Below are 26,993 nucleotides of genomic sequence, written 5' to 3' on the forward strand. Positions count from 1 at the left end.
TTTATTTGTAGGAGTTTGTTTATTATTTTGTAACCCTATATATATATATATATATATATATATGGATCCATGCTCATGTTTAGGACGATAAATGATGAATGAAAATTAGCCTCCTCCTCTTCTTCTTCCTCCTCTTCTTCTTCCTCCTCTTCCTCTCCTCTGCTCTCTCTCTCCCTCTTTTCTCCTCTGTCCTGCATCACTTCCACAACAAAAACCAAGAAGAAAAAAAGAAGAAGATGTTTTTGTGTTCACTTTCTCAGCAACAAAACAAGAGCCTTAAGAGATTTGCCTGACTTCGCTTCTAGCGTACTGGACCATCTGCTAGTTCAAAACTAGGTTCATTGAGAAGTGGACAATAACAGAATACAAACAATTTATCTTATACTTTTCTCTTTAATCACAAACTACAGAAATTACCACAACTGACCTATTTATCCTCTCATGGAAGAAAGTGCAAAATGTTTGTTGGAACTTCTGTGCAACATAAAGGTAATTCGAGTAACCCACAATTCCCGAGCAAGCACTTTTTATATACTCTGGATCCATGCCATATTGGCCTGCTGCTTTCAGACACTGTTTTATGGGCTCCTGTCATAAGCGATAGGGTAATTAAGGCTATATTTTTGGCATTCAGCCATCCAAACACTTGCGATCCTCAACTATTTTTGGGCTGAACATGTGTAGATTTTCTCTTCCCACAGAAGGTGATACAATAGCATGAGAGCTAAGAAATGGTATAGCTGTATGCTAGAATGAGTTAAATAATTCTTGTGCTGTTCAACCTTGTCCACCATTTCCTCTTTGCCTTATCTGAATTGGCATCATCAGTTCTGAGCTTGTTTATAATCACCTTGCTCTCTCTTAGCCGCAAACTAAAATCCTTCTTCCATGATTCAAAATTCTGCTTTAGCCTCCTCAGTTCCTTTTCTGGATTTAGACTTGCCTCTGCATGCCCCGACTTCACCTCCACCAAGAAGTTCACATCATCTGCAAAAACCTGACTCTGCTGCTCAAATTCCTCGGCTAAGCAGCTGATAACATTAAGGCCTGCACTCATATCTCTGTGCAGGACCCGGGACCCCACTCGCTTACCACTTTCCTCCCCCCATTTTGTTCCAATATGGTTTCCATTACTGTCCCAGCTTTGGTCCACGGATGCATCAGATCTTCGCTCTGCATCATCAGTGGCAAGGCTTTTCTTTGCAACTGAGAGGCTGGACTGTAAGGATCTCATCTGTTTCTGCCACACTTCCTCCATGGATCTCATCTTCTGCTCATACTCTGACCATCGGTTCTCGTACTGCTGGAGCCGCTGACGGAGTATGTCATTCTCCTCTTCCTTCTCTCTTAGCGCAGCCTCAGCCTTTAGGATTCTTCTTTGCAGCTCTGCAAGGAAGGATGCCTTCACCTGCACTTCATCAGATTCCTGCAACAGGGATTAAGTCAATCGAACCAAGTGCGGAAGCAACAGAAGAATATGAGTTGCTTGTGCTACTACTAAAATGATTTAAACAAGGTGTCAATGACAGAAAGGCTTGCTAAACCCATCAGAGACAGGCCAAGTCTTATGTTTTCTCGTCTTCCTGAAAATTGTTCATGAAATTACAAGCTTCATGGTTAACTCGACAAAACAAGGCAGGTACATAAAAAAAAATGTAAATGGGAAGACAATAGAATGACAGAATAATAAAGGGTTGCAATAAACATCACAAATCCACGGATAGTGACATAGCAGAGGTAGGCATCCGTTTTGGAGAATGCACGTGCAAATACATGAGTTAAATTCATAAACGACCAAGGTTTGAAAACTTGACCTGGTTTTTGGTTTCACCTGGATTTTGTTGAGGTTCAATTTCTACAGCTTCAAGCTTTTGCAGCTTCAGAAGTTTTGCTCAAGGTTTTGAAGTTTTGATCAGAAAAACCAACAAAAATTCAAAAAAATAAAAAAAAAGATTATGACAATAAAAGAAACCAAGAAACACAATTACCCAACATTTTAGAGCATGTTGTATTATATAGGTTCTTCATCTCCATAGTAAATTTTAGGCTGATATATCTATTAGTAAGTGCACCACACACACACACACACACACACACACATATATATATAATATACTTGTTTTTTGGACTGTAGTTGTTGGAAAATACATTTTATTACATTCTTAGTAAAACTCACACATATATTGAATTTAGATTATTTTTAGTATTTTTATAGTTAAGTGGTTATTTAATCAAATGCATGTAGCTACAAATGTTATATTTATTTTCTTTAAAACAAATAATTTTGCAAAACATCTTGCATCTCATCGTTCACATTAGTATTTATTAAGTACTAAGGGTTTTTTTTTAACTTTATCTAGAAAGGTTTAAAGTTATTATCAAACTCCTCTTGTAACTCCAAGAGAAAGAGAGAAAAATATCTAAAATTCGATACCACATAGCCTATGCACTTAAAGTAAGGAAAGTAATGTACCCAAATATAATTATAAACAACAAAAATGGCATGAAATTAGCCAGTTTAATTGAAACTGACAATAACAGTAAACTGGATGGTCAGTTTTGGCTAGGTATCACCGTATCAGCCAAAATGGATCAGTTTCAGCCAAAACAATAACCTTCTATATGATTAATTTGTTGGGTTGCATTAGGCCTAATCTTAGTCATTTTGGGCTCCAAGATAGCAAATTATTTCCAGATGAACTAGTCTGGTTTATTATATTGGTTTAGGATGGGTTTCAATTAACTTGAACATGACATAACATGTAGGTTTTGTCTTAATTAAAGAAATCAAAACAAGTGGAACTCAAAATGTGTGTTGTGTGACTGCCAAGACAAAACTACTGATCTCCTATTTTTGACTTGCTTCTTCTTTAAAGAGTTCTGGTCTGAAATAACGAATAAGTTTCAGGCTAGAAATGATTCTCTTGTGGACAATATGGGATGCACTACTTGAATGGACTCACTTCATAATAAGACAGAATTGTCTGGTACATCATCACAGCTGCTATAGACTGGAGCATATGGCCAAAGAGAATAAAGGGACTTTAGAGAAAAGAAGACCAATGAGGAAGGAGTGTGGCATGGAGCGTAGGATCTAGTTTCTAATTGGGTCTATATGTTGAAGGAAGATGACAAGCTCAAGACCTTGCGACCTTCTCGAAACAAGGCCATGCTTCTCTCGTCTAACTAATATCCCCCTACCCACTTCTTATAGTCTCTGTATCTATATTTCCTCCATGTTTCTCAACTTTTCTCCCCTACCTGAGGATGTTTATGTCAGTTTCATTTTTTCAATGAATTTGATGGGAGAACATCTTTCCTTTTCAAAAAATAAAATAAATAATAATAATAATAATAATAATAAAATAAAAAATAGACAAATTTCAAGAAAAAATTGTCCCAAATTTCTTTCATGGTTCAAACCTAGGACCCTCTCCTCAGCACACCAGGGAAAGGGTTTCCACCTATCGACCCAAGTCCCGTAGGTGGATTTCTCACAAAGCTTGCATTGGAACCTCTACTCTTAAATCCTTTCATCAACAACCGCAACATGCACTCCTCGGTTACAGTACCAAAGGGCTATAAATTTTATAATCTACTTATAGGCTATCGATTCTGCACTCTACAAAAGGGCTACAAGCACTATGATGTCATAATATATAATGCGAGTTCATTTATTGTGAACTGTAATGGCCAACCACAATGGGCTGTAGTTTGAAGGGCAATTAATGTTTTAAAAGGGTAAAGCCATATATGCATGAATAAAGATATGGTTGAGCGGGCAAGCAAGCAAGCTTGCAAACACAATATTTTAAAACAAACAGCCAAATATAGCTGGATGTTTGCATCTGAAAACATGAGGCTCACTCATCTTTACAAAGACACCATATTGATACACAACATCGTTCTAATATAGGACTGTCACAGTCAGTGCTTAGGTAGTCTGCCACTCTGCCTAGAACCTAGGGAGGCCTTACCATCAAGGTGCAAGATAATTAAGCAATGCGCTAGTCAATGCTAAACAAAGAATCCATTCACCAATTCATCAGTAGCCCTCTGCAAGTCCACTACCCACAAAAAGGACAAGCTCGCTTGCAGTTCATCCAAATATTGACAACCCTCCAGAATCTTTCTGCAACAATTTGGCGGCCCAAACAGGTACATTCTTTCACCTTTTCTTCTATCTTCCTCTCTCCTAATCTTATTTCTCTTCTTTCCCTTTTCTTTTCTTCCTTTCTCGCTCTCTTCTTGTTGTATTATTCTTTTTCTTCCCCTTTGTACTCTGTTCTTTTTCAATTCTTCCTATACTCTCTGCCAACGAGCGAAGGCTTTGTCTACAATGTTTTGCCCACCAGCAAAGCCCTGATCTCTCTATGCTACTTTGCCCATGGATAAAGCCTTATTCTTTCATACTTTGCCGCCCATCGAAGGCTTAACACATTCTGTTAATACTTTACGATTCAGCGAAGTCCCTACGTTCTGCTCATACAAACATTGACAAGTACTCTTCTTGGAAGTTCATCATCCCAATAAAGCCACTATCTTGTGGGGATAATCCCGTGATGCATAGGTTTCGCAGTGAAGCCTTTCCATGAGACTAATTTGATCCCTATAAAGTGAACATAAGTTGATTACGTGAATAATAATGTGAAGTAAAATAGCATGAATTCACAACAGTGGTCAATTTTCATGATTATATCATCTGATCTGTTCACCTGATTGACTTTCTGTCAGAAGAGCATGAAAACATTGAAAACATCTTAGCACTCCAAATAAGTCAATCTCATGTCCAAACTGTCGCTGCACCTTGTAGATTCTAGGCCTATGAATCTGGATTTTGGACCAATTTTTCAATAGCCGAATTTTCTTTAGTTTAAGCATAGGTCGTCTGGTGAAATTACCAATTTGCCCTTTCTTCTAAAAAATAGATAATTTACATATATTTAATAATATTGAGTCAAAATATAACTCAAAAAAGGGATCCCGGTGTATAAATCTCCTACCACGACAAGGTTTCAAGAGGGTCAAATATATGCAGCCTTTTCCACATGTGTAGAGAGACTATTTTTCGTGTTTTGAACCTGTGACACCTAGGTCACAATAAAACAACTCTTACCATTGCACTAAGGCCCACCCTCTCAAAATATAACTGAAACATCACTATAAATATAAATCATAAATCATTGCCAAAGGCATTCTCTCCCTTTTGTTATCATTATACCCGAAAGAATAAACTATGCTCAAAAGTATTTTTGCCATTTTTTATTACAATATGCACATCTTGCATGTTTGTATTTCTTTTAAATTATTTATAAATTATTGGACAGGTAATTGATTTTCAACTAGCTTAATCCATTGTAACAAGATGTACATATTACGATATGTATATCATGATTTTCACAAGGCTAGATCTTTTTCAGTTTAAGCTTTTGTGTGAACTCATTGTCCCAACATTAGCATTGAAACCTCTTTATTAGTAATAGTGCGTGTTTTAAAAGCTCTAAGTTTCCCAGAATGTTCCAAACATCCTCATATTTATTTAAACAGCTGCATGGCTTAGTTTCTTCTTGGGTGGGGACATCTTGATCATGAGATCCTGCTACATTAAACATGGGTGGAGGTTGAGCCTTTAATCCTATCGATATTAGTACTTCTCAAGATTTGTCGTATCGGTCGGTACTGTATCTGTATGGAACCACTACGTAGTCTTGAACCGCACTGACACTCGGTACGCCTTACCGTCTCATACTGTACCGCGTACCAATAGGATGGTACCGATATTAAGATGGCGAACCTTGGTTTATGCTTTGGGGTTATAATGGTAAAAAAAAGATTGGTTAAATATAGTTGCAAGTGAAGGTATCTGACCCTAATGATTTTCAGGATTCTCTAAGAAGGTTTGGTTAAATATAGTTGCAAGTGAAAGTATTATAGCAACCCAATCCCCGCATATTGTAAAGTTAATCAGATGCCAACTCACCTCCAATCCCTTATTTTGTGAATCTACACACAAGCTTGAATTGAAAATGATTCAGCCTAGTGAAGATAAAAGGTAGAGATAAGTAATATATAAGATGAGTGTGGGGACCATATCTCCTCCGTTTCCAAGACTCCTAGTTAATTGTGCTCATTTATATAAGCAATCTCCAATTGAGCTGGTTGAAAATCAATAAGCCATCCAAGATTGTATAAATAACATTTAAGAGATGCAAACATGCAAGATGCAGATATTATGATACAACATGAAAAAATATTCTTGATTATACATTATGTTTCGATATAATGATAACAAATGGAAGAGAACGCCTTGCTAATTATTTATTATTTATAATAATATTTGAGTTACATTTTGACTCAATATTAATAAATATATGTCAATTTTCAATTTTTTAGAACAAAAGGCAAATTGCTAGTTTAACCAAATGACCTTGGATCATGCGTTGAAGGGGCAATCGGAGATTTCATAGTGTCAATTGATTATAATTATCCATTTTTGATTTAAGTTATGAAGGTTAGATTAATATTTAAACCACACACAAGTTTAGGTTGCATTTCCAATTTGATTTGTGTCGGATTAGGACTTAACATGAGATCTGGCCATATTTATGAAACTGGATACAAGCTTGAATATTAATCAATTATATCCAAGGTTCATCTTTGAAGCTTCAAAGTTCATTGATTTTGACTAATTTGAAGGAAGTATTATTGAAGGTCAATTAGACCATTGGATGAAGTTTGGTTCATTATGAGTCAAATTGGGCTCAAATTGAGAACCATCATGAAACCAGCTGTAAGCCAACTAAGATTAGGTTCATGACCATAGGGTCAAACCAATCCAAGATGGCAGAACTTCTATAGCAGTAGCATAAGATTAGGTTCATGATCATACAGTCAAAATAATCTGAGATGGCAGAACTTTTATTGCCGTAGCACATGCATTGCTGTACTCACCTGATATTTGAACCAGTGATCATCAAGTTAGGCGGTCTCCCTTAGGCTGAACTTAGCTCAAGTACTTCTAAGTATCTGGTTCAGGTTCAGACCCAGACTCACATAGAAACAGTGCAACTAAGTCACATCTGACTCTGATTTATATAAAATATTACCCCTACATCAGATGTGCATAAGCCTATGACAATAAAAACCAATTAAGTCCAATTTATGCAATGTTACTGCAAGATCCACCATTGGATTGCCTCAAAATCTGAACATTAAGGAGTCTTCTTTAATAAGATTAAACAGAATTTTGATCAGATGAGCGAAACTGGTTTGATGAATCGTTGAAATATTGGGTGTTTACCAGCTTAAAATCTAAAATAGCAAGTCTGAAATCCAAAGACACAGATGAATTAGATCAGGATTAATTTAATCAGTTTAAACAGATTTTCGATCAGATAAGTTAGATGAATTCTACAAACTGATGAAAATTCGGGTATTGAGAAACTGGTCCAAATTCCAGATTCATAGGGTCTAGATTTTAAAAGGTGCAGCAACTATTCATATATTGGATTCAGGTGAAATTTGGACTGCCAAGACGTTTTCATGACCTTTTGAAGAAAGTCAATCAGGTGAACAGATTAGGCGCTATAATCATCAGAATAGACCACTGTCATGAATTCCTGCAATTTTGCTTCAGATCATTATTCATGTAATGCTCTATAAAGATCAAATTAGTCTTCTCGCAAGGCTTCATTGGGAAACTTCTGCATCATGAGATTGTCCCCTAGGTTAACTATTCAATATCCAAATGCAGCCTCAGAGTTTTCATTCACTAAACCATCCAGAGAAAAAGTTTAAAGCTTGTGAAGTTTTATCCCACTGCCTCCTTGAGTTTCATTCAACAACTCATTCATTTCCAATCTCTATCTCAAGTAACAGATATACTAGTGCTTCTTTAGCGATGTGAGTAGTGCTGCTCCTTGCTAATCCACTAAGTAGCTCAATGTACATATTGGATAATCCAGGATATTCCAGTCTGTTAGTTGTTTGTGCGCTTTATACTTTTGAGAATTCATGTGAGGTTCATGGAATAATTGGAAGAACTCTAATTATCGCAGAAGTTGGATGACCTACTTCCTAAATATGCAATTGGACTAGTTATTTCCAAAATAATGGAGCTAAGCAGTGATATTGAAGGCTTAACTTGTCCCTTGCCTGTAGACTTATCAAAACATCTTTTTATGGTGCATATGTTCCAATAATATGCAATCAGGTTCAGCATCACAATAATATTTTCTTCTTATTTTGTTCTTTTCTATTTTTCTTGTTCATCTTCTATGCCGCTAATTCCTTTTCTTTAATGGGTAATCCTATTGCAATAGTTGTCTATTTTCAGGTCTTCCCATAAAAGATAATGATGAATCAATGATAATGATGATCATTCGCGGCTGCTGAACTATCTATTTACCAGGAACAAGATATAGCCTTTAGCCATTAAACAATAGTCGTCAAACTAATTAAATCTTACCTGATTAGTTTCGATATACTCCTAAGACACTGTTGCTTATTGTTCAAACTTCAAACCAAGGTTGGAGGAATCGGTATCGGGCAACGTACTGGTTCTCCGGCGGCATGAGTCCGTACGGGCTATGCCAGGCCTGTACTGACGAGGGTACGGTACTGTGGGAGAGAGAAAAAGAGAGAGAGGAGGAGGAGGAGAGAGGGAGGGAGACTTGTAGAGGGTGGCGGACGCCGGCAGAGGCCCCGGGGGGCCGGCGAAGGCCGCAAAGTGCGAGGCCGCAGCCGGTTTTCCTGTTTTGTTCGAAATAGGAGCCCGACCGTGGCTTACAAAATTAAAGAATTTTTCGAAACAGGGTCCGGCTGTGGCCTTGTCCCCCGCGGCCTCCGCTGGCGTCCCGACCTCTCCCTCTCTCTCTCTCCCCTGCTCACTCTCTTTCCTTCTCCTCCAGCTCTGGCAACGGATCTCATTTCCGTTGCCAGAACCGTACCAGTGAGCTATTGGTACAGCTTAGAATGGCCGAAACCCCCTGGTTCGGAACGGTTCCGCCGACCTTGCTTCAAACATATTGTGTTGAATCTCTATGATATGCCTATGTCAACAGTAATTAATTACAATTTTCAGTCTTTTATTCTATAGCTAAAAAATGTTGACTTTGATTTCCAATAACAATATGAGAAGACAGCCGAATTCCAAAAATCTGGGATAGAATTAAGGGCATCATTCATATCAAATAATATTCACAAGTATGGTTTTTATGAGAAAATCACAAATGCAGCAATGCATCATGACAAACAACTTGCTCATAATGGAGGCAATGTTACTGTTTATCAAAACAAAAGGTCACAACAAGTGTCGGACAGGAATTTATGGAATATACGAATAAGTCTTGTAAGTCAAGCCACAAGGATCACTCAATTGATAGAAGTGGAAGGCTACTAATGGTGGGAAAAGAAAAAAGAGGAAATTGAGATTAGAGTTATAGGAAGCAAGAATACAAGCATTGAGATTTTCCACAAACAAAAGAACTGCTAAACAACCAAATGAAGGTATCAAATATGGTTCTCAAATCTCAATAGTTAAGTTGATCAAACATACCTATATTTGATACATGATGGAAGAAGTTAGCTAATGTCTGCAGTTTAATATACAATGAAAGAGAAAAAAAAGGTGCCAGAATTCTTATTGTAGTGATCCACAGAATACTGCAAGTTTATATACATGTGGAGAATCTGAAATTAGATACACTAGAAGAATTAGTATAGGATCAATCAAACGGATGCATATTACCTTTGTGCCTTCAAGTTTCTTGGCAGTGTTCAGTAAACCAGCATCTCCAGAACACCTTCTAACAAGCCATCCACGAATAACTGTTTGGTAGAATTGATGCATTGGTAAGCCAAATATTATGCTCTAAATAGACCAAGTCCAAAAAAGCATCTAAAGTAGAATGTGGAGGTTCTAACCAGACTGTATTACAACTGTAGCATTACGAACGTCTATAAAACTTTTTCTAGAAGATTGAGATTTTATATATCTCTGTAGAACATTTGCAGCTCTGTGTCTCTGTAACAAACCGGAGTAAATCTGTCTAGTCTTCTCACCTCGAATGACTGAAAAAATATAGCAACAATTTAAAACTTTCATATTTTCTTAGTGACATCAATAGACAAAAACACCTAATTATATATGTACAACCAGATCGCGAAACAATTTCTCCAATATGGAACAAATCAAATAATTAAAAAGAGATGAGAAAATACAAGATTGCAATGTAACAATTGCTTTTCTGCGCTCCTTCACATGATGACGAGCTTTATGTCCTCGGAAACAGCTTTGAACCCTTAAAATACCGTGAAGGGTACGATTTCTTGTATCTTCAAGTGCACCAATCTATAAATTGTAAAATTTCAATAAGAAGAACAAGAGAGTTGATATAGTTGTGCTATAATAGGAAAATAAAAAAGAGAAAAAGAAAAGGCATCAATGAATTTGTGACAATTTGTCATGGCACTTGCATGTTCTCCTCGTCAAGCTGATATTATATCTCAACCGAACAGTGGCTATTGAGCAAGATGAGTAAGATATGGAACATAAACAATCATAGAAGAAAAGGGAAGATAAAAAGAGACACCTCAAAATAATTTGATATTACAGGACTACATGAACAGTTTGGAGAACTCAAAAAAAAATGAGCGATCACACTTGAATGAGCACTCGAGCAACTATTTGCACATTCTACAATCTAGAGTATTTATCTCACCTGTCCAGTACGGAAGAACAATTTTGTGTAGCCAACTTGATACATCTCTGGGAGAATATTGAACTGTTGAAGAATTGCCACAGAAACGCTAAGCGGATCTTGAGATGCAATATTCTCAAGAAGAAGAAATCCATACCTGATAACAGTAAGAAAGAAAAAAGATACTTGTACCTTGGGAAATTAATAAAAGATATACAGGCTTTCTCAACTGCAGAATCAGTATATGGATTATTACCTTCTAGCAAATTTTTGGTGAGACATTCTGGTAGGATAGCCAGATCTTGATATGCGAACAACTTCCAGAACTCCACAACATCTTAGTTGCTGGAGTACAAGCCCTTGTTCATAAATTGCAGGCAGTTGCAAGTTATTTGGCTTAATGCAGCGTATGAAATGGGGTGTTGTGTTTTCAAGCCTTTGCATCAGTTGAAATAGTTGCCCCTAAACCAAAAAAGAGAATAAGAGCAGGCTAGTTTACCAACTCCATTCTGACATAGTTAAGAGAGTTTTGGATGGTATATTTTATGACATAACTTTGGTTTACAAGTTGTCAATTAACGGATCTAAAGTAAATTTTCACCTCACTATATACATTGGACTAGTAATAAGGAAGTAAGCTTTACATGAGCCATAAATGGTCCACTATATAGCTTAAGGGATAAAAATTAAATATAAACGAACCCTTCTTTCCTAGGAAGAAAAAGGCTCCTATGATGATATTCCTTGAAGACAATAGAAGATGCAAAATAATAATGAATGAAAAATGAAAGAACTTACAAAAAAATGAATTTCCAGAACTCCATTTTAAAGACAAAGAAACTTCAAAATACTTGATAATGATGACCATAAACAATGTAAAGCCAACTGATACCTATGATATGTCTCTTAGATATTGACCTAAATAAAATAGGCTTTCCAAACGACCAAAAGTTTAGCTCCTTGAAATCAACATTGAGCCTTTCAAAGAAGTCAGGTAAAATTATATGAGCTACTCTTTACTGCACTACGAAAAGGAAAAAACTAATAAATCAAAAGAATTTCCAATAACAAAAGGAATGCATGCTTCTAGGTAAGGTGATTTTAATTTGATCAGGCCCATCAGGGACTATGCCACTTAACCTGACATATTGTTGAACCAAAACAGGACCATTTGAAGATACAAGGTACCCTAAATTACTAAATACTTCAATCAAAAGAGGGAGAAGTGAGCCTAAACGAGTAATCTACCAATTGGTTCCTCTGCTCTGCAAAAGGTATAACTTTCACATATTTATTAGACCCACTGCACTGAATGAATAAAGTAATCAAAAGAAAACTTTACAAGATATCACAACATTGTTCTTTTTCAAGCTATGCAGATAAAGTTGTTTTGAGCAACAATTTAAGGTGCACGACGACCAATGACTTGACCAGTAGAGTATCTATCACAAGATTGAATCAAAATATTCAAAATATAAATACAAAGGACCAAGTAGGTTCGCCGTACCGGTACCGAACCCCGTACCGGTGCCGCACTAGCATAAGCGTACCGAATGTCGGTACGGTACGGTACGCGGTACGTCAGGCGTACCGACACTGGCGTACCGATACCGATATCCGTCGGTACGGATATGGTACGCCCGGTACCGACCTGTACCGATCGGTACAGCATACCATACTCCAACAATTGCAAATTACATTAGAATCTTTCCACAAAAAATGCTAATAAAGTGCTCCAAGTAGAAGACAGTTGCTATCACATGGTTTCTCTACAAGATTTCAGCTGACCATGGTTGCTAAAACCCTAGTGCCATAATTGGGTTCTTGAACTAAGTATAGATTTCAATAGTTGCAAAAGGCAATTGTCAATGAGATAGAATTAAAAAAATTGTTTATTAGAATGTTCAGAAACCTGATATGCAAACATTAGAAATCATAATCACAATCATCTAGACTTTTCCAACTACCGGGATTGGCTTTATAGAATCACATTCACCAAGAGTCTCTATCAAGGCTGCTTATGATGTTAGACCAAGTTTCTCTATATCCTTCCTCCCAACCTCCACCCATGTTAAATTAGGCCATCCTCTTCTTTTCTTACAACTGTCAACCAAACTAAAAGTACCTCTCCATATAAGAGCCTCCTTAGATCTTTGTTGTATATATCTATACCATTTTAATTAATTTCCCATCAGTTTGTCCTTAATTTGTGCAACTCCTATATATCCTATAATATATTCATTTTTCAATCTACCCTTCCTAGTTGTATCATACATCCATCTTAATATATACTTTTATTCCCAGCACTCAAACATACAACATTGCAGGCCTTACTTTTGTCTATAAAACTTCCAGTGAGTCTCCAAGGCATTCACCTATCAAATAATATTCCAAATGCGCCTCTTCACTTTATCCAACCGTCGATACTATGGAATGCCGTACCGGTCCGGTCCTAGACCGGTACCGGAACGATAAAAAAACCGGTATTTCCTGGTGTTTTATCCGAACCGGCCGGTTCGGGCCGGTACCGGCCTCGTACCGGTGGGAACCGGCCAGTTCGCACCGGTACGATTTTTTTTTTTTAGAACCACAGCGCCACGCGCTGTGGTTTTTGAAACCACCGCGTACCGGCCGGTACGTACCGGACCGGACCAGTACCGTACCGGTCCGGCCGGCCACCGGTACGGCGGACCTTGGTCTATACACACACACACGCACACATATATACGTGCTATATATATATATATGTATATATATCTATGTGTGTGTGTACATGTGCGTGCGTGTATATGTGTGTGTGTATACAACAATCTTAATTGATATTATATCTCATTAAATTTGCATTCCATATATTCTATCTTTGTTCTACTAATTTTTAAGCCCTTATCCTTAAAAGTTTCCTCCATAATTCCAATTTAGTATTTAATCAAGTAAGCAAAAAGGAAAAGTAATATATCAAACTCAAAAAAACAGTCAATCATACTGAAACTCATTTTGGCATCATTCAAGAATAAACAAGCAAAGAATGCAACACTTATGAGTTATGACTCCTCTAATTTGCCAAACACTTTTATTTTTTTTGTTATGACAGAAAAGACAACAATATCTTGTTTAATATCTACTACAGTGTGTATCAAGATTCGCAATCTCGGTATTGGACCCCGTACCAGTGTCACTAATAATGCACCGGTATAGCACGATATGAGGTCTTTTCGGCATACTAAGTATTCGTACACCCGTATAGAGTACCGGTACTGAACCAATACGTATGCCCTATAACGGCCAGTTCAGGGTGGTACAGCGAACCATGGTGTGTATATATAGAAATAAACCCCTTACCTTAAACTTTGTTGCAACACTTAGCCTTTGAGAATCTGCGGCACTGGATCTATATGGATTGCTGGCAACATTTGCAGATTGAGCAAGCATTTTGGATGCAAATATTGGAGGAAGATGGCTTTTGCAAGAAGCAAGAAGTTGAATAGAATCCATGTGCAATAAATCCCTATTCTTCTCCAAAAACCCCGATGTGTCATAGGCCACCTGATTACATGTGTTAAGCATCAATAATTTTGAATTAAAATTTAAAAAAAAATATTATTTGGCAGATTTAGGAAGGATATCACTAGCAACCTCCCCTGCATAATGATGAACAGTGAAAGCTTTGCCTCTTTCCCCCCTAAAGCAAGGATTAGAGTTAAGATGCTGCTTAAGCTTGTTTGCAAAAGTTAGGTCAGTGCCATTTGGAAAAGTAGACTCCTCATCCAGAAGAGACAGTAATCCTAATGGTTTCTGCAGTAAAGAGAAGACAGTCAGTAAATATATATTAATAATGAGTCATGATAAATACTCTAGAATAATTATATAGTAGCATTTTTCACATTTCTACTATCATAATAGCAGAATTGTAAAAGAAAAACTGTAGTTTAGGTTAAAGTAAAATATGTATGTTGTATGGTACGCTCCAATAGTTAATGGAAAGAAAACTTTGACCATACACACATGGCTCGGACAATACACTTCTTAATTCTCCGGCAGTGGAGCTATTTTTGGTTGTACATGAGCATCACAATAGGTGCTTATATTAGATTTTTTTTTATATATACATGTGCAACCTATTCACAATGATAAGACCTTGTTTTGATGCACATCCAATGCCATAAAGCCATGAATTATCAAGTAGCTGTCAAGTTCAAGTGGAACAAAAACAAATACACATACATGTATGAAATGCATATGTATGTGCAATATGTCCACCAGGTCTTTTCTGAAAATTCAATAAGAACCAGTATCAGATAAAGAGAATAAGGTTGTCTACTGGTTCTATGGAGTGAGTCATGTCCTCAAATACTTCCATGAATCCTGTAGCCTGTGCCATGATTATAAAAATATGATTTGACAAGGCTATCTGTGTCAGCATGCAATCTTTTGAATGCGCATGATCCACACAACACAAATGAAGAAAGGTGACTCGAAATAGATCACAATAGGCGTGTTTGATATGATTGTGTATGTATACAAGTTACTGAAATTACTGGGACATGAAAGTCGACATATATTGTTATGCAAAACTTAGTCTGCATCAAAGTCAAGCACAACCATCACTGTTAATAAAAGATCAATCAGACACAACAAGATAAAGATGTGGTAACATCAAGCAAAGACTGCTATATGATTTCTCAATGCCAATACTCTAGAATAGATTTAGATGTGGAAGATTAATCATCCTCTTTTAAATATCATTATTTTAATAATTGGCATTTGAAATACAAATTATAGAAAATTGATCATGAAATGCAATATAGTAAACAATAGAAAAAACTTACTTTCTCAAAAAGATAAAGACAATCCTGATTGTCTTCAAAGTCAACCTTTGCCCAGTCGATGCCATCTTGGATATATTCCTGATATAAGAAATCAAAACTGAGTATCAAGAATTTTGGATATAAAGAAAAATTGAAAAAAACATTTGGTACAATTATGTTAGAAATAGTAAAATTATATAATACAAACTTCAATTTACATCCATGTACATTGAATTCTTAAACTGGTAATAGAGAAACATGATGGATTTTATAGAATTAAAGTAAGCAATGAAGAAACTGGAGCATGTAAGATGAATGATAGACTACCATTTAACTAATTCATATGGCTTTGGATCCAATAAACAACTATGGCTTCTTAAAACACAGGACATGAACAACCAAGTACAAATTTACTACTAAAATGTGCGCTAACAAGACTACACAATGAGAGGATGCAATTTAGATCAGCTAGAGGGCATAATATGGCAAATTGTGGTGTTTAAAGCAAATTTGAAAACTAAGAAACTACAAAATGTACTTTTTTCCCTTTTGGTTTGCTCAAGACTAATAACAATGATCGGGTTCATAGTACCTAGAATTATAATGGAGAAGAATATCAAACATCCGTGAAACAAAACTATTGACCCAAACTATTGAATCTCCATTCAAATATTCTAAGTGCTCCTTGGACGAAGGACACGGCTAAAAACAGCTTGTCTAAACAACTCCTGTGTAAACTAAAATAATCAAGTGTACTATAGATGAGGAAGAATTCATGGCGAGATTAGATTTCAAATCTAGGTGGTGGGCTTGCCCATAAATAGAACCTAATTGGCATATATCTAGTTTGGTATGGTGATTTGAACAGGAATGATCTGGTGCTGCTGATGCTTTTAAAAGGTTTGACAAATTTTCGCATGGTTTTATTTTAAGGCCCCATCCTCAGTCATCTAATCATTTTCCACATGCTAATGGCCATGATGCACATTGTTTGATTCACCCTAAAGAACGATCCTTCATATGGAATAACATATGAACTAAGTTATAGAATAGACTTATGGACATGAACTCTTCCCATAGGAGTCTAGCTATATTAATTCATGGTAGGAGGTATTTTAAGCATCTTAATTGTTGGTGCATGCAAGAAGGAGACCTAAGTTGACCTAGGCTCCCTTATCCCTCTCGTACTCATTATGGGAGTTCCCCAAGGATCTCCTCTCTTTATACACTTAAGGCCTATAACCGGGTGTAGTATAAGACTCAGGTTGATGACCACACCACTGATACAAAAATAGAGCGGACTTAATAGTACAGAATGAAAGACAAATAGACAAGTGTTGGAGCATAAAAACATAAGAAACTCTCAGAAGATTTTCGCAGTTCACATACTCATTATTAAGCACAGAAGGGTCCTGCGACCAAGTCAAGCTGCAGTTCACATATTCTCATTATCAAGCTTAGAAGTTAGAAGAGTCCTGTGACCAAGTCAAGCTTCTAAATCATGATATCAACTAGAAGAATATGAAAATATGATCATGTTAAACTCAAGATATTAATTTTTCCAGTGCAGTTGAACAATATTCACTTTCAGTTTCATTGATCATCTATATGTAGCACATTTAGGGCAAGTTTGGCATTGCTATATTTTCTTTTTTTATTTTTAAAAAGAAAATTAGAGAAATCGAGACAAAAAACATGTTTATGCTATTGTTTTTATGTTCTGTTTTTCCTAATTATTTTTATTATTTCTAGAAAAAATGAAAGTAAGAAATCCTTACTTTCAATAATTTCAATAATAAGAAACTTATATTTTTTTACCACCACCAACACCTCCACTATCACCGCCACCTTCACCACCTCTACTGCCACCATTTCATTGCCACCGAGGCCATCACCTCCACCGTCATTGTCACCTCTACCACCATTGCTACCACAAGAGGGTCATCACCTCCATCATTACCCCCTTTTGCATGCCATTGCCATCATCATCGCCTCCACATTGCCAGCACCCTTGGTGCAACTGCCATCGTTATTATCATCATCGCCTCCACACCGATGCCCCATGCCCACTACTGTCGTTGCCACTTTCACTATACCAATATAACCATTATCACCACCTCGGCCATACCGCTATCTCCCCTACCACCAGCACCATTGCCGTCTTTATTGCCTCTACTACAACTACACTCGAGCGCTACTATCACCATCTCCACCATCATTGCTATGTTTATGTTTTTTAAAATAACTAACTATACCTAACACGTTTATATTTAAAATTTATTTTAACAAACAAAAAAGATTTCTATTTTTGTTTCTAAAAAAAATCAAATTGATGCCAAACGGGACATTAGTATCCATACCATATTTGGATTGTTGCAAGGTTTTAGATACCGATACCGAATCCTGTATTGTTTTTTCGTTAGAATTATATGGTACGTGTATTAATCATATGCGTAGAAACTAACAATATATTATTACTCTAAAAGCAAGAACTTGCGGTGGATCTTCATCACCCCCTTGGTTGTATACTACTAAGTTTACCAAACTACCCTCAAATGTGTCTTTTAAAATCTTTTAAAGATGTGTTTTTAAGTGGGTCCTAGCTATCCTAAACTGAAAAAGAAAAGCCATAAAAACTACCAAATATATACTTATGATATGAAACAAGATATAACCCAACTTTAAGCCCCATCAAGCTATCTTGATCAAGTTAAACTTTTGTGTCGATTCAAAATTAACTAATTTTTAGTGAGGTGCTTAGTATTTATTTTGAGTATGAATACCAAATTCAGGTTAGTACAATTAATTGCATGAATCAACTCATTTATATTTGACATGGTCTCAAGATGCATCAAGCTACTCACCTTAGACATCAATCAAAATTTAAAAAAAAATAATATAATATTAGATGTATTATAATAGAATGACCGAATTAACTCATCAAAGCAACTTATATGTCATTAGCAAGGATGTAAATTGGTCAAATCAAGCTTTACTTTTCCAGATCCACTGCTCTAATCCTAGCCAAAAGATAGACTTGTTAAAGATCATATCAAAGCAATGATATAACTCAAAACCCTTTTTGCCTGTAAATAAAATTAACTCAACAAACTACTTAAGCAAATCCAGTCTAGCTAGGTTGAATGCATGGAAAGTTAAACAACTAGCTAGCTTAGATAAAAGCCATGCTTGTTCCAAATCTGACAAGCCTTGATCAAGTTCGATTTTGGGCAGGTTTAACTCAAGTACAACTTCAAATACTTAAAGTTGCCCTTCAAACTCTATCGAATTGCAAACTAAGCAGTAGCTTAATGGTCACAGCCCCTTGCTTAGGAGCAAGGGGTACAGGTTTGAATCTTGAATTTATCCTTCAAATATTTGATCCTATGTCGAGTCCCAGCAAAAACCCAGGTTTAGTTCCTTCGAGTGGGTGGGATGTAAATTCCCCCTAATCTCAAATATATATAATATAAATATAATTGATATCATCAAGTAAGAATGGACCAGGCCTACCTCTCTCCTTTGGTGTTCTGATACTAGGTCCATTTGAATAGTAGATGCAAACAAAAAGAAAGGGACATAACCTCTATTGGAATTTGTCATATTATATGGAAAGAGGGAAGAAAATAAACACATTCATTCAATGTTTTAGCTGCCCTCTGACTGAAAATCTTTCAACTACTATAACTTCTATTCATGATTGCTCTTAAATCTGGCCATATCCATCATAAGCTACAGAAAGACGCATGGCATTTAGGTGAGGATCCAGGAGGAGGTTTAGGTGCATGATGTATACCAAAGTCTTTGGAACGTGCATGATTGGGCTGTAAACCTCACAACTAAATCTTGTTAGACCGAGATGGGTTCCATTTGCATAAAAAAACCCTCCAACATTTCAACTCCCAATCTCAACATTCATTGTGGACATTCGTTGTTCAGGTTTGCCACATGTCAAAATTCTTAAAACTTCAAATTAATAGATTTAACATATTAGTCGACTTAATATGTTAGGATCTCTTCATGTCCTTTCTCACTACTTAGAAGTTGATAGACACGGGTGGCAAAGAATAGAATAACAAAATTACTACGTAATGCCATGAATAAATTAAACTCATTTCAAAAGAAACATTTTTCACATTAATATTGCTGACAAGTTAACATTTAGAGTATCATAGATATATAAATGATAGCATACAATAATAGAATTATAAAAAACATAAAATAATATAATTAATTATATCATATTATACTATACTATATTGTATTCTGTTGTATTGTATAGTATATGAATGTTTCCATATATAAATGTATCATAATGACAACCATTGACACTATAATCTAGGGCCAGCATATTTGTCATTACATTCTTAATATATACAAAAGCAGTTTTTCATATTAATATTGCTGATCCAGTGTTTAAGTGGTAATTTTATAGGATTTTGGTCGATGGAAGAGTGAATTCAAAGTTGCATCTAAGCTAAGAACTAAAAATAGAGAGCAGTGGGATCATGTCATTCAAGGTTTGGAGGTGTAGAAAGCACCAAAGAGAGGTAAGTATGTCATAGATTGAAGTATGGTGAAATATACAATTTGTTTCAATCATATTAGCTATTTTAACTTCATAATTTTGGTATATTTCTACATTATTTAGTTTTTTTTGGTAAATTTCTTTTTACTGATATCTCATAATTTTTCACGTGCATCACATGTGTATAACACACACACACATAAACTTTTGACCTTGGTTTTTTACTGAAATAAGTCTCACCAGAGGTTCTGAATTGTGACCTTCTACATTTTATTCGGGCTTATTCTAGTTTCAAAAAAAATGAAAAACTATTGGTATGTATAGATACAGTTTATATGGCACCACCAACACCTACAGGTATGCATCAATATGGCTTGTACATGCCGACACACAGAGTTTCGACATCCAGGCACCCATACTGGTGCCAATTTCATGCTAGATCAGTACAATATCGATCATAACATCTCGTTCCGATGGTTTTCGAATCCATGGATTCTTGCCCCAAACAAGAATGCTTGACAAACAAGGATCCAAAAATCCAACCCCAAACAACTGGGGCAATGTGTGCCCCAAACAAGAATGCTTGACAAACAAGGATCCAAAAATCCAACCCCAAACAACCGGGGCAATGTGTGCTGGTTATAGTCATTCATATCAAGATTCCTAGTCAACATCAGGTGTTGCATCAGAGCGTATTGATTCAGCATGACTACATGTACATCACAGCATTTTCATATTGACGGGTCATATCAAGCATATCAACTAGCTTTCAGTATCAAGACCTTGCACATATGACTCTGTTCTCTAATGGTCCTATATTTCTGCAACATAAAGTTGATCAAGCTCATTGAGAATCTTCAATGTAGAAATAAACAGGAAAAAGGTAACATACAAGTCAAAGGTGGGTGACGTGGGTCCATGTGATACTGAAAACATGTCATATAAGCTACTTAGCATGAGATAGCAAAATAAGTTACTATCTATATAAACACAATATTAAAATATTCAAATGCATTAGTGTTTTACAAGGAAGAAAAGAATGCAAAAACTAACAAATAACAAATAAGTACCATAAAACATGGGAGAGATAAATTATGATCATTAACACTAAGTTTGACACTCCTAAAACTGGTAACTTTTCATGATTCCTGTGTTTTATCTCTGCATTCCATCACCACATTCAGCATTTTAAAACAGATTAGTTTTTCATAAGTTCGTTCTTTTATATATGTGCCCTCCTAGTGTTTCAACCACTTGAGGACTGCAGAAACTTACATCCTGTTCCAGCTTAAACAAGTGGCGGTTAAAATGCTGTTGAAGCCTTTCATTGGCATAATTAATACAAAACTGTTCAAAGCTATTTTTCTGCAAAACAAGAAATTTCTCATGAGAATAAATTCTATAGAACCAAAATGGACAACTAATTGTCAGAAGAACATTACATCAAAAGATTCAAAGCCATAAATATCAAGAATACTGATGGATCTGCCTGTGCGGCGCTTGCCGACAGCAAGTGATTTGTTGATCTGTTCCACCAGCCACTCAAAAAGACTAGCATATAGTGATTTGGCCAATGCATCTCTTGTATCAATTGCCTAGTGAAAAATATCAGAATGAAAATATTAAGAAATCAGAGATTAAAATAAATCAGTAATTCTTCTAGTCAATAAGTCTAACAAACCTGTGAAAGATTAAGTTTTTGGACAATATTATCATGGCCAACTTTCATTTTACGAGTTGACAAAGCTAACTTTAAATCACCAATATTGCATCCAATAAGTTTAGCAACAGTGTGCGCCCCTGAAACAAAATGAAATAATTTTAACTCAAAAAACAAATAGAACATTGAAGTTCACTACTTACAATTTTACATACTTCACAAAAAGATGCAAGCAGAGAATGTTGACTGACAATCTAGTTTGAGGCTTGAAACAATTTTTTAAGAGAATTGATTTATTCTAGGATTATAACACAACAATCCATGAATACCCTAAGTGATAGTAAAACAGAGACAAGAAGGCTCAAGCCTCCAAAAGGATAAACATAACCAGCAACCATACCTAAGCAAGAAGGCACCATATAAATATAACAGATCTTTCTTATTTGATATTCTATATAGATAAATTATTTTAAATACTGCAGTGGATCAAGCATGTGAGTGCAGGTGCTTGCATGTGTGTCTGCGCATTGTGACTTGATATTTTATGTAGATATACTATTTTAATAATGCAGTGAATCAGGCGTCTGTTTGAACATGCATGTAGATATGTAATAATTTAAAAACCAGATAAATTGAACTTTGCCAAACACGCCACACAATAGTCATTTGTCCTTGTTATCATAATGTGGGAGGTCAGTGCAGCAAACAGGTCACATCATAATCCAATCATGTATTAAATTCTTGTGAAGCTAACAGGTTTAGAATGGCGGGCACATAGAAGTCAGCACACAAGGCTTATTTGTCCCTTAAAATAATCCATTTTCCATCTCTCTCAAGCTTTAGATCTAAAAAGAGAACACTTTATATGCACAAAATTGTCAAGATGAAGCATCACCAACTTAAAATGCTATCATAGGACATTTTAAGTAATTTGGATGGTCATTAGTAGAGTCTATTGCTATTTCTAAAACTTATTGTAAACTCAAAGATCTTAAAAAGCAGACACATTAAGGACCGTAACTAGAACGGAGTCAGGACCATGTTTTCCAATGATTTAAAGACCATTCAAACAGGAAGGTACCATCAGTCTGGCGTCATTCTGACAAGAAACAGGCAACAATACCATAGTCAGAATGCCGAAACATGTGTTCGATAAGGTCTAAAATTCTGAACCATGATAAAATTGGGCTGCGTTAGGACCATTTTTCCCCTAGTCCTGACTTGTCGGGTCTATAGACCTAACAATAATTACCTCAAATTCAACGAACAGGAGGGACCTCTTCCTCCCCTTTCTTCCTTTTTTTTCTGTTCCTTAAAAGAAAACCATGTTTACTGACATTGTATCATAGGTACAAATTTTATGTGTGGGGCCTAATCTTATCAATGCTTAGGGGCATAGCTCGAGTATTGTTAAAACAGCTATTATATGTCTTTCAACTCATCCAATACCCCTTTTTTGTAGAGGCCCATCCAATCACCTTTGAAATTCAAATATCTAAAAATAAAAAATGTTATGTGTGTCTCTGTGTGCTTAATTTCTCCCTGTAGATTATAAAAAGGAAAAAAAATTTGATTTCCACTATAATGATCAAAGACAACTGTCATGACAACAATGAGTATATTCTTAAAAAAGAAAATTCGGTGATTGATCTATAATTCCCATTACATATGATTCAGGGAGGTCCCATTAGTTAATATATTTTCCCTGTCTAGTTGATAAAAAAATTTCAGAAGTGGGGTGCTATCTGAAAAGCACAGATATAAAATGTAAATTGGGGTCAAAGTTAGCAAAAGCTACAAGACATAATCTTAAGATCTGATAGAACTTAGAAGAAATATTTTATGTTTTATATTTCATACTGACAGTTGTTTCCTTATTAGAATCAATTTGTTGAGAACTTTTATTAGCCAAGAAAACATAATCAAAAAGTTTTTAGTAAAACATAGCTCAATTAAAGGGATTCTTATTGTAAACAGGATGAAGGTTTATATACCAATATCTTTAAAATCATGTCTTGGGGCCACGAAGGAGGGGTGCGAGCCAGTTGGGTTACATGCCCATGGTATAGGAAGGAACCTTGGCTCCATTGTCTACCAAGCAAGGTTTTGAAATCTTAATATATTGGCTCTCTTGGTGTGTGGACAAGACTGTGATGAACCGAGATCTCCATTTATCTTGGCGTACATGGTAAGTGCAAAAGTATGGAAACAACCGAGATTTTCTGAGATCTCGGCTGATATATTCAGATCAAGATATTGATATCTCCATCAATATAATAAATCCAGATTAATAACTATATTTAAGTATTGATTCCAATATTTATTTATTAAAGATATATTTATGGAAGTGAAAGAGTGATTAAGAATATCAGCCAATATGAATATATTATATTGGCCGACATATCTGATTTTATCAGTTTATCTGGGGCAAATAATAGGGCCAAGAGTTTTAGATATATTGTATTGGGAGGTGCCCAATAATGATAGAAACAAAGACATCTAGTTATCCTGGCCGTGATGAAAACTTTCTGGTAGAGGAGGGAAGGGGTAGAGAGTGAGAAAGGAAAAAATAAATAAAACAAAAGATAGGGAATGATGACGAGCCACAAATGGGCCCCACATAAAATTTCCTTGCTAACGATCAAGATAAGTATGGCAAGGTGATGAGAAAAAATGGATATAGATGGGGTATTTTGTGAAAGTAGTAGGCTATCAAAGGGAGAAACCAAAATGGGGTGGACAAAATGGCATGGGGGTTCTACCTTTAGCAGTAGTATAGATATCAAATTTCATCATAATCTAAAGAGTCTGATGTAAACAAAAGAAAAAACAAGAAATATGGATGGAAGTACAGTGGAAAAACTTCAATAGATACGAGGAAATCAAGAATTATGAGCAAAGAAGATGAAGAATGAAAAGGAGAGAAATTGATTCCACATTTTTTACAGCATGAATAAAGAAATAGAAAAAGAAAAAAAAGAGTAATATACAAAGAGAATTGAAAGTATTATCTTGATTCTTAAACATCAGTCTTTTAAATGGGAAAACTCTACAGAGAACAAACACCTAAATTTAATCTTTTAAATTGATCATAATACACATAAAAGACTATACCTTCATCTGCAACAACTTCAACATGGTTTTCATTATCTATCACAGAAAAAGATATGTTGCCCAACCATAGAACTGCTGCTAGCATTGCAAATACATTATCCTGATCCTCTTTGCTGATATGAACAATATTCATAGCTTCCTGGTGCATGAGAACAATAATTACAAACACTAGTAAAAAACATCTTTATTAATAAAAATATAATTCATGAATTTGAGAGGCAATCAGAAGATGTACCAGCACAGTATGAAACCTTTCAGCATCATCAACGCCCACAATAGAATAGCAATTGCTCTGCTTCAGATATTTGTATTCATCGGCTTTTCTCAAATTTAGTTTCTCTGTTTTTTTAAAAAAACAAAAAAAAAAGTTTAACAGGTATGAAGTGAGAACAAGAATAACAACAGAAACATAGATTATACAAGTCCATAAATGAACCTAGACAAATAATTTACAAACTATAAAACTTATAAATGATGTAGCCCATAAAGTGAGACCATTATTCTTGAGAAGAAAAAGAGTCAAAATGCTAATAAAACTTATATTAATAAACACAAAACAATTACTAAAATTTAGAGGTTTAACTCACCAAAATGGACATAAAGGAGACTTAAAGGAATCATGATTGGACAAATTTTTTGGAGAAGCAAGCATGCAGGAAGGTAATAATTAATGAAGCAAAACTAGTGATATGTATTTTACTATGACTGGTTAAGCAACGATGACAACAAAAACGAACATTGCATGTCATTTGTTAATGTTTCCCTAGGATTAGTTAGCTCATGGATCAGACAAGCATAGAACGGAAATGGACATAAAGAAGAATTAAAGAAACCACGATTGGAGAAATCTACTTATTTTGGAAAAGCAAGCATGCAGTATGGTATTGATTAAAGAAGAAAGAACAGTGATATGTATTGGATTGTGACTAGTAAAGCAATGATGTCAAAAAAAAAAACGCACATCCTTTGCCGACGTTTCCCCAGGATTGGTTGTCTCATAGTGTAGGTAAGCATGTAAGTTTAGAGGGTTAGATGTATGTTCATGATCTCTGATCATCATGAGGAATCATCTATTCATTAAGGATTTTTTGAATAAACTTAATATATCGACTAAGAAGACTTCTTTTAATAGCTTATGTTTGTAATTGATTAACTAAAGACAAGCATATATCATAATTTATCTCCATAAATAACATGAATGCTCAGGCTGGCATTCTTAAAAGAAAACAATTTATCATGGTCAATAAGTGAAAACGATAAGCCAGGGATAGTCTATTACATTCACAAAACAAATAAAACATAACTACTGCCTGCATAAATAACCCCCTGCTCAAAGCTGTCCCATGAAAGAATGAATTGGGTTGACATCAAGTCGTTGTCAATTGTAGAATATAATGCAAATTTGGAAACAGTCTGAATTGAATGTCAAACCAAAATGAAGCTCTAATCATCTGTCAAAGAAAAAAGAATAAATTGAACTTGTAGGATTCCAAAGAAATTCTTCAATTTCTTCCCCAAGCAAGCATTGTTTATCCACTTCTCAAGTTCCTTGAATAGCCGAGACCAAGGTACGTCAACTTGGTATTGGACCCTATACCAATACCAATCTATTACTGTGTCGGTACATCCGATACGAGGGTCGGTTGGGCATACCACCCTTTGTACGCATATCGATTCAGTACCGATACATATGGTACGCACTGTTACCGACTGGTATGGCATTCCTTGGCCAAGACATTGACAAAGATCCAAAAAGGCATTCCGGGAATACATAAGTAAGAAAGCAAGGGTGCCAACACTAAATGGAAAGAGGATGGTACATAAGTTAGCTCCAATAAGAAAAAAAAACATCATTTTGCTTATTTCGTGGAACTTTAGGAGTAGAAACGATTAGCTAGCTGACATAATGCTAATCGTTCACTGCTTAGCAATAAAGAAAGTACAAGTAAACAAATTGAGCATGGCAGAAATAAGAATGTTAAAACTAGGAAGGATAGGTTAAGAAATGAATATATTAGAGGAAGCTATAAGAATTGAAAAAAATAAGGATAAAGTGATGGAAAATCGATTGCGATGGCCTAGACATATTCTAAGATCTAAGGAAGCTCCTATAAGGAGAGGTACTTTACTTTATGTTGAAGATTGTACAAAAATAAGAGGAAGACCTAAATTAACATGGATGTTGT

The 26,993-nt window shown here is 35.6% G+C and overlaps 1 protein-coding gene across 3 annotated transcripts in view; it reads right to left on the reverse strand.

The window, feature by feature from the left end:
* Positions 1–222: 222 nt before the first annotated feature.
* The window catches only part of LOC103723518 (myosin-1-like), a 36,164-nt gene continuing 9,393 nt past the window's right edge, over positions 223–26,993 (reverse strand). For all 3 annotated transcript variants that reach the window (XM_008814448.5, XM_008814449.6, XM_008814451.5), the window contains exons 10-23: positions 25,043–25,146; positions 24,808–24,946; positions 21,715–21,833; positions 21,476–21,628; positions 21,309–21,398; positions 15,527–15,604; positions 14,334–14,492; positions 14,040–14,243; positions 10,957–11,162; positions 10,722–10,857; positions 10,222–10,351; positions 9,925–10,071; positions 9,749–9,828; positions 223–1,426 (exon numbers count right to left, since the gene is read on the reverse strand). In XM_008814448.5, coding sequence (XP_008812670.3) covers positions 758–1,426; positions 9,749–9,828; positions 9,925–10,071; positions 10,222–10,351; positions 10,722–10,857; positions 10,957–11,162; positions 14,040–14,243; positions 14,334–14,492; positions 15,527–15,604; positions 21,309–21,398; positions 21,476–21,628; positions 21,715–21,833; positions 24,808–24,946; positions 25,043–25,146 — 2,414 coding nt within the window. In that variant the 3' untranslated portion in view covers positions 223–757. The remainder of the gene's footprint in view (positions 1,427–9,748; positions 9,829–9,924; positions 10,072–10,221; positions 10,352–10,721; positions 10,858–10,956; positions 11,163–14,039; positions 14,244–14,333; positions 14,493–15,526; positions 15,605–21,308; positions 21,399–21,475; positions 21,629–21,714; positions 21,834–24,807; positions 24,947–25,042; positions 25,147–26,993) is intronic.

This window comes from Phoenix dactylifera, chromosome 3 (genome assembly GCF_051530095.1).
Source record: "Phoenix dactylifera cultivar Ajwa chromosome 3, Ajwa_hap1_PhDact_Kaust_v1.1, whole genome shotgun sequence".
Classification (NCBI taxonomy): domain Eukaryota; kingdom Viridiplantae; phylum Streptophyta; class Magnoliopsida; order Arecales; family Arecaceae; genus Phoenix; species Phoenix dactylifera.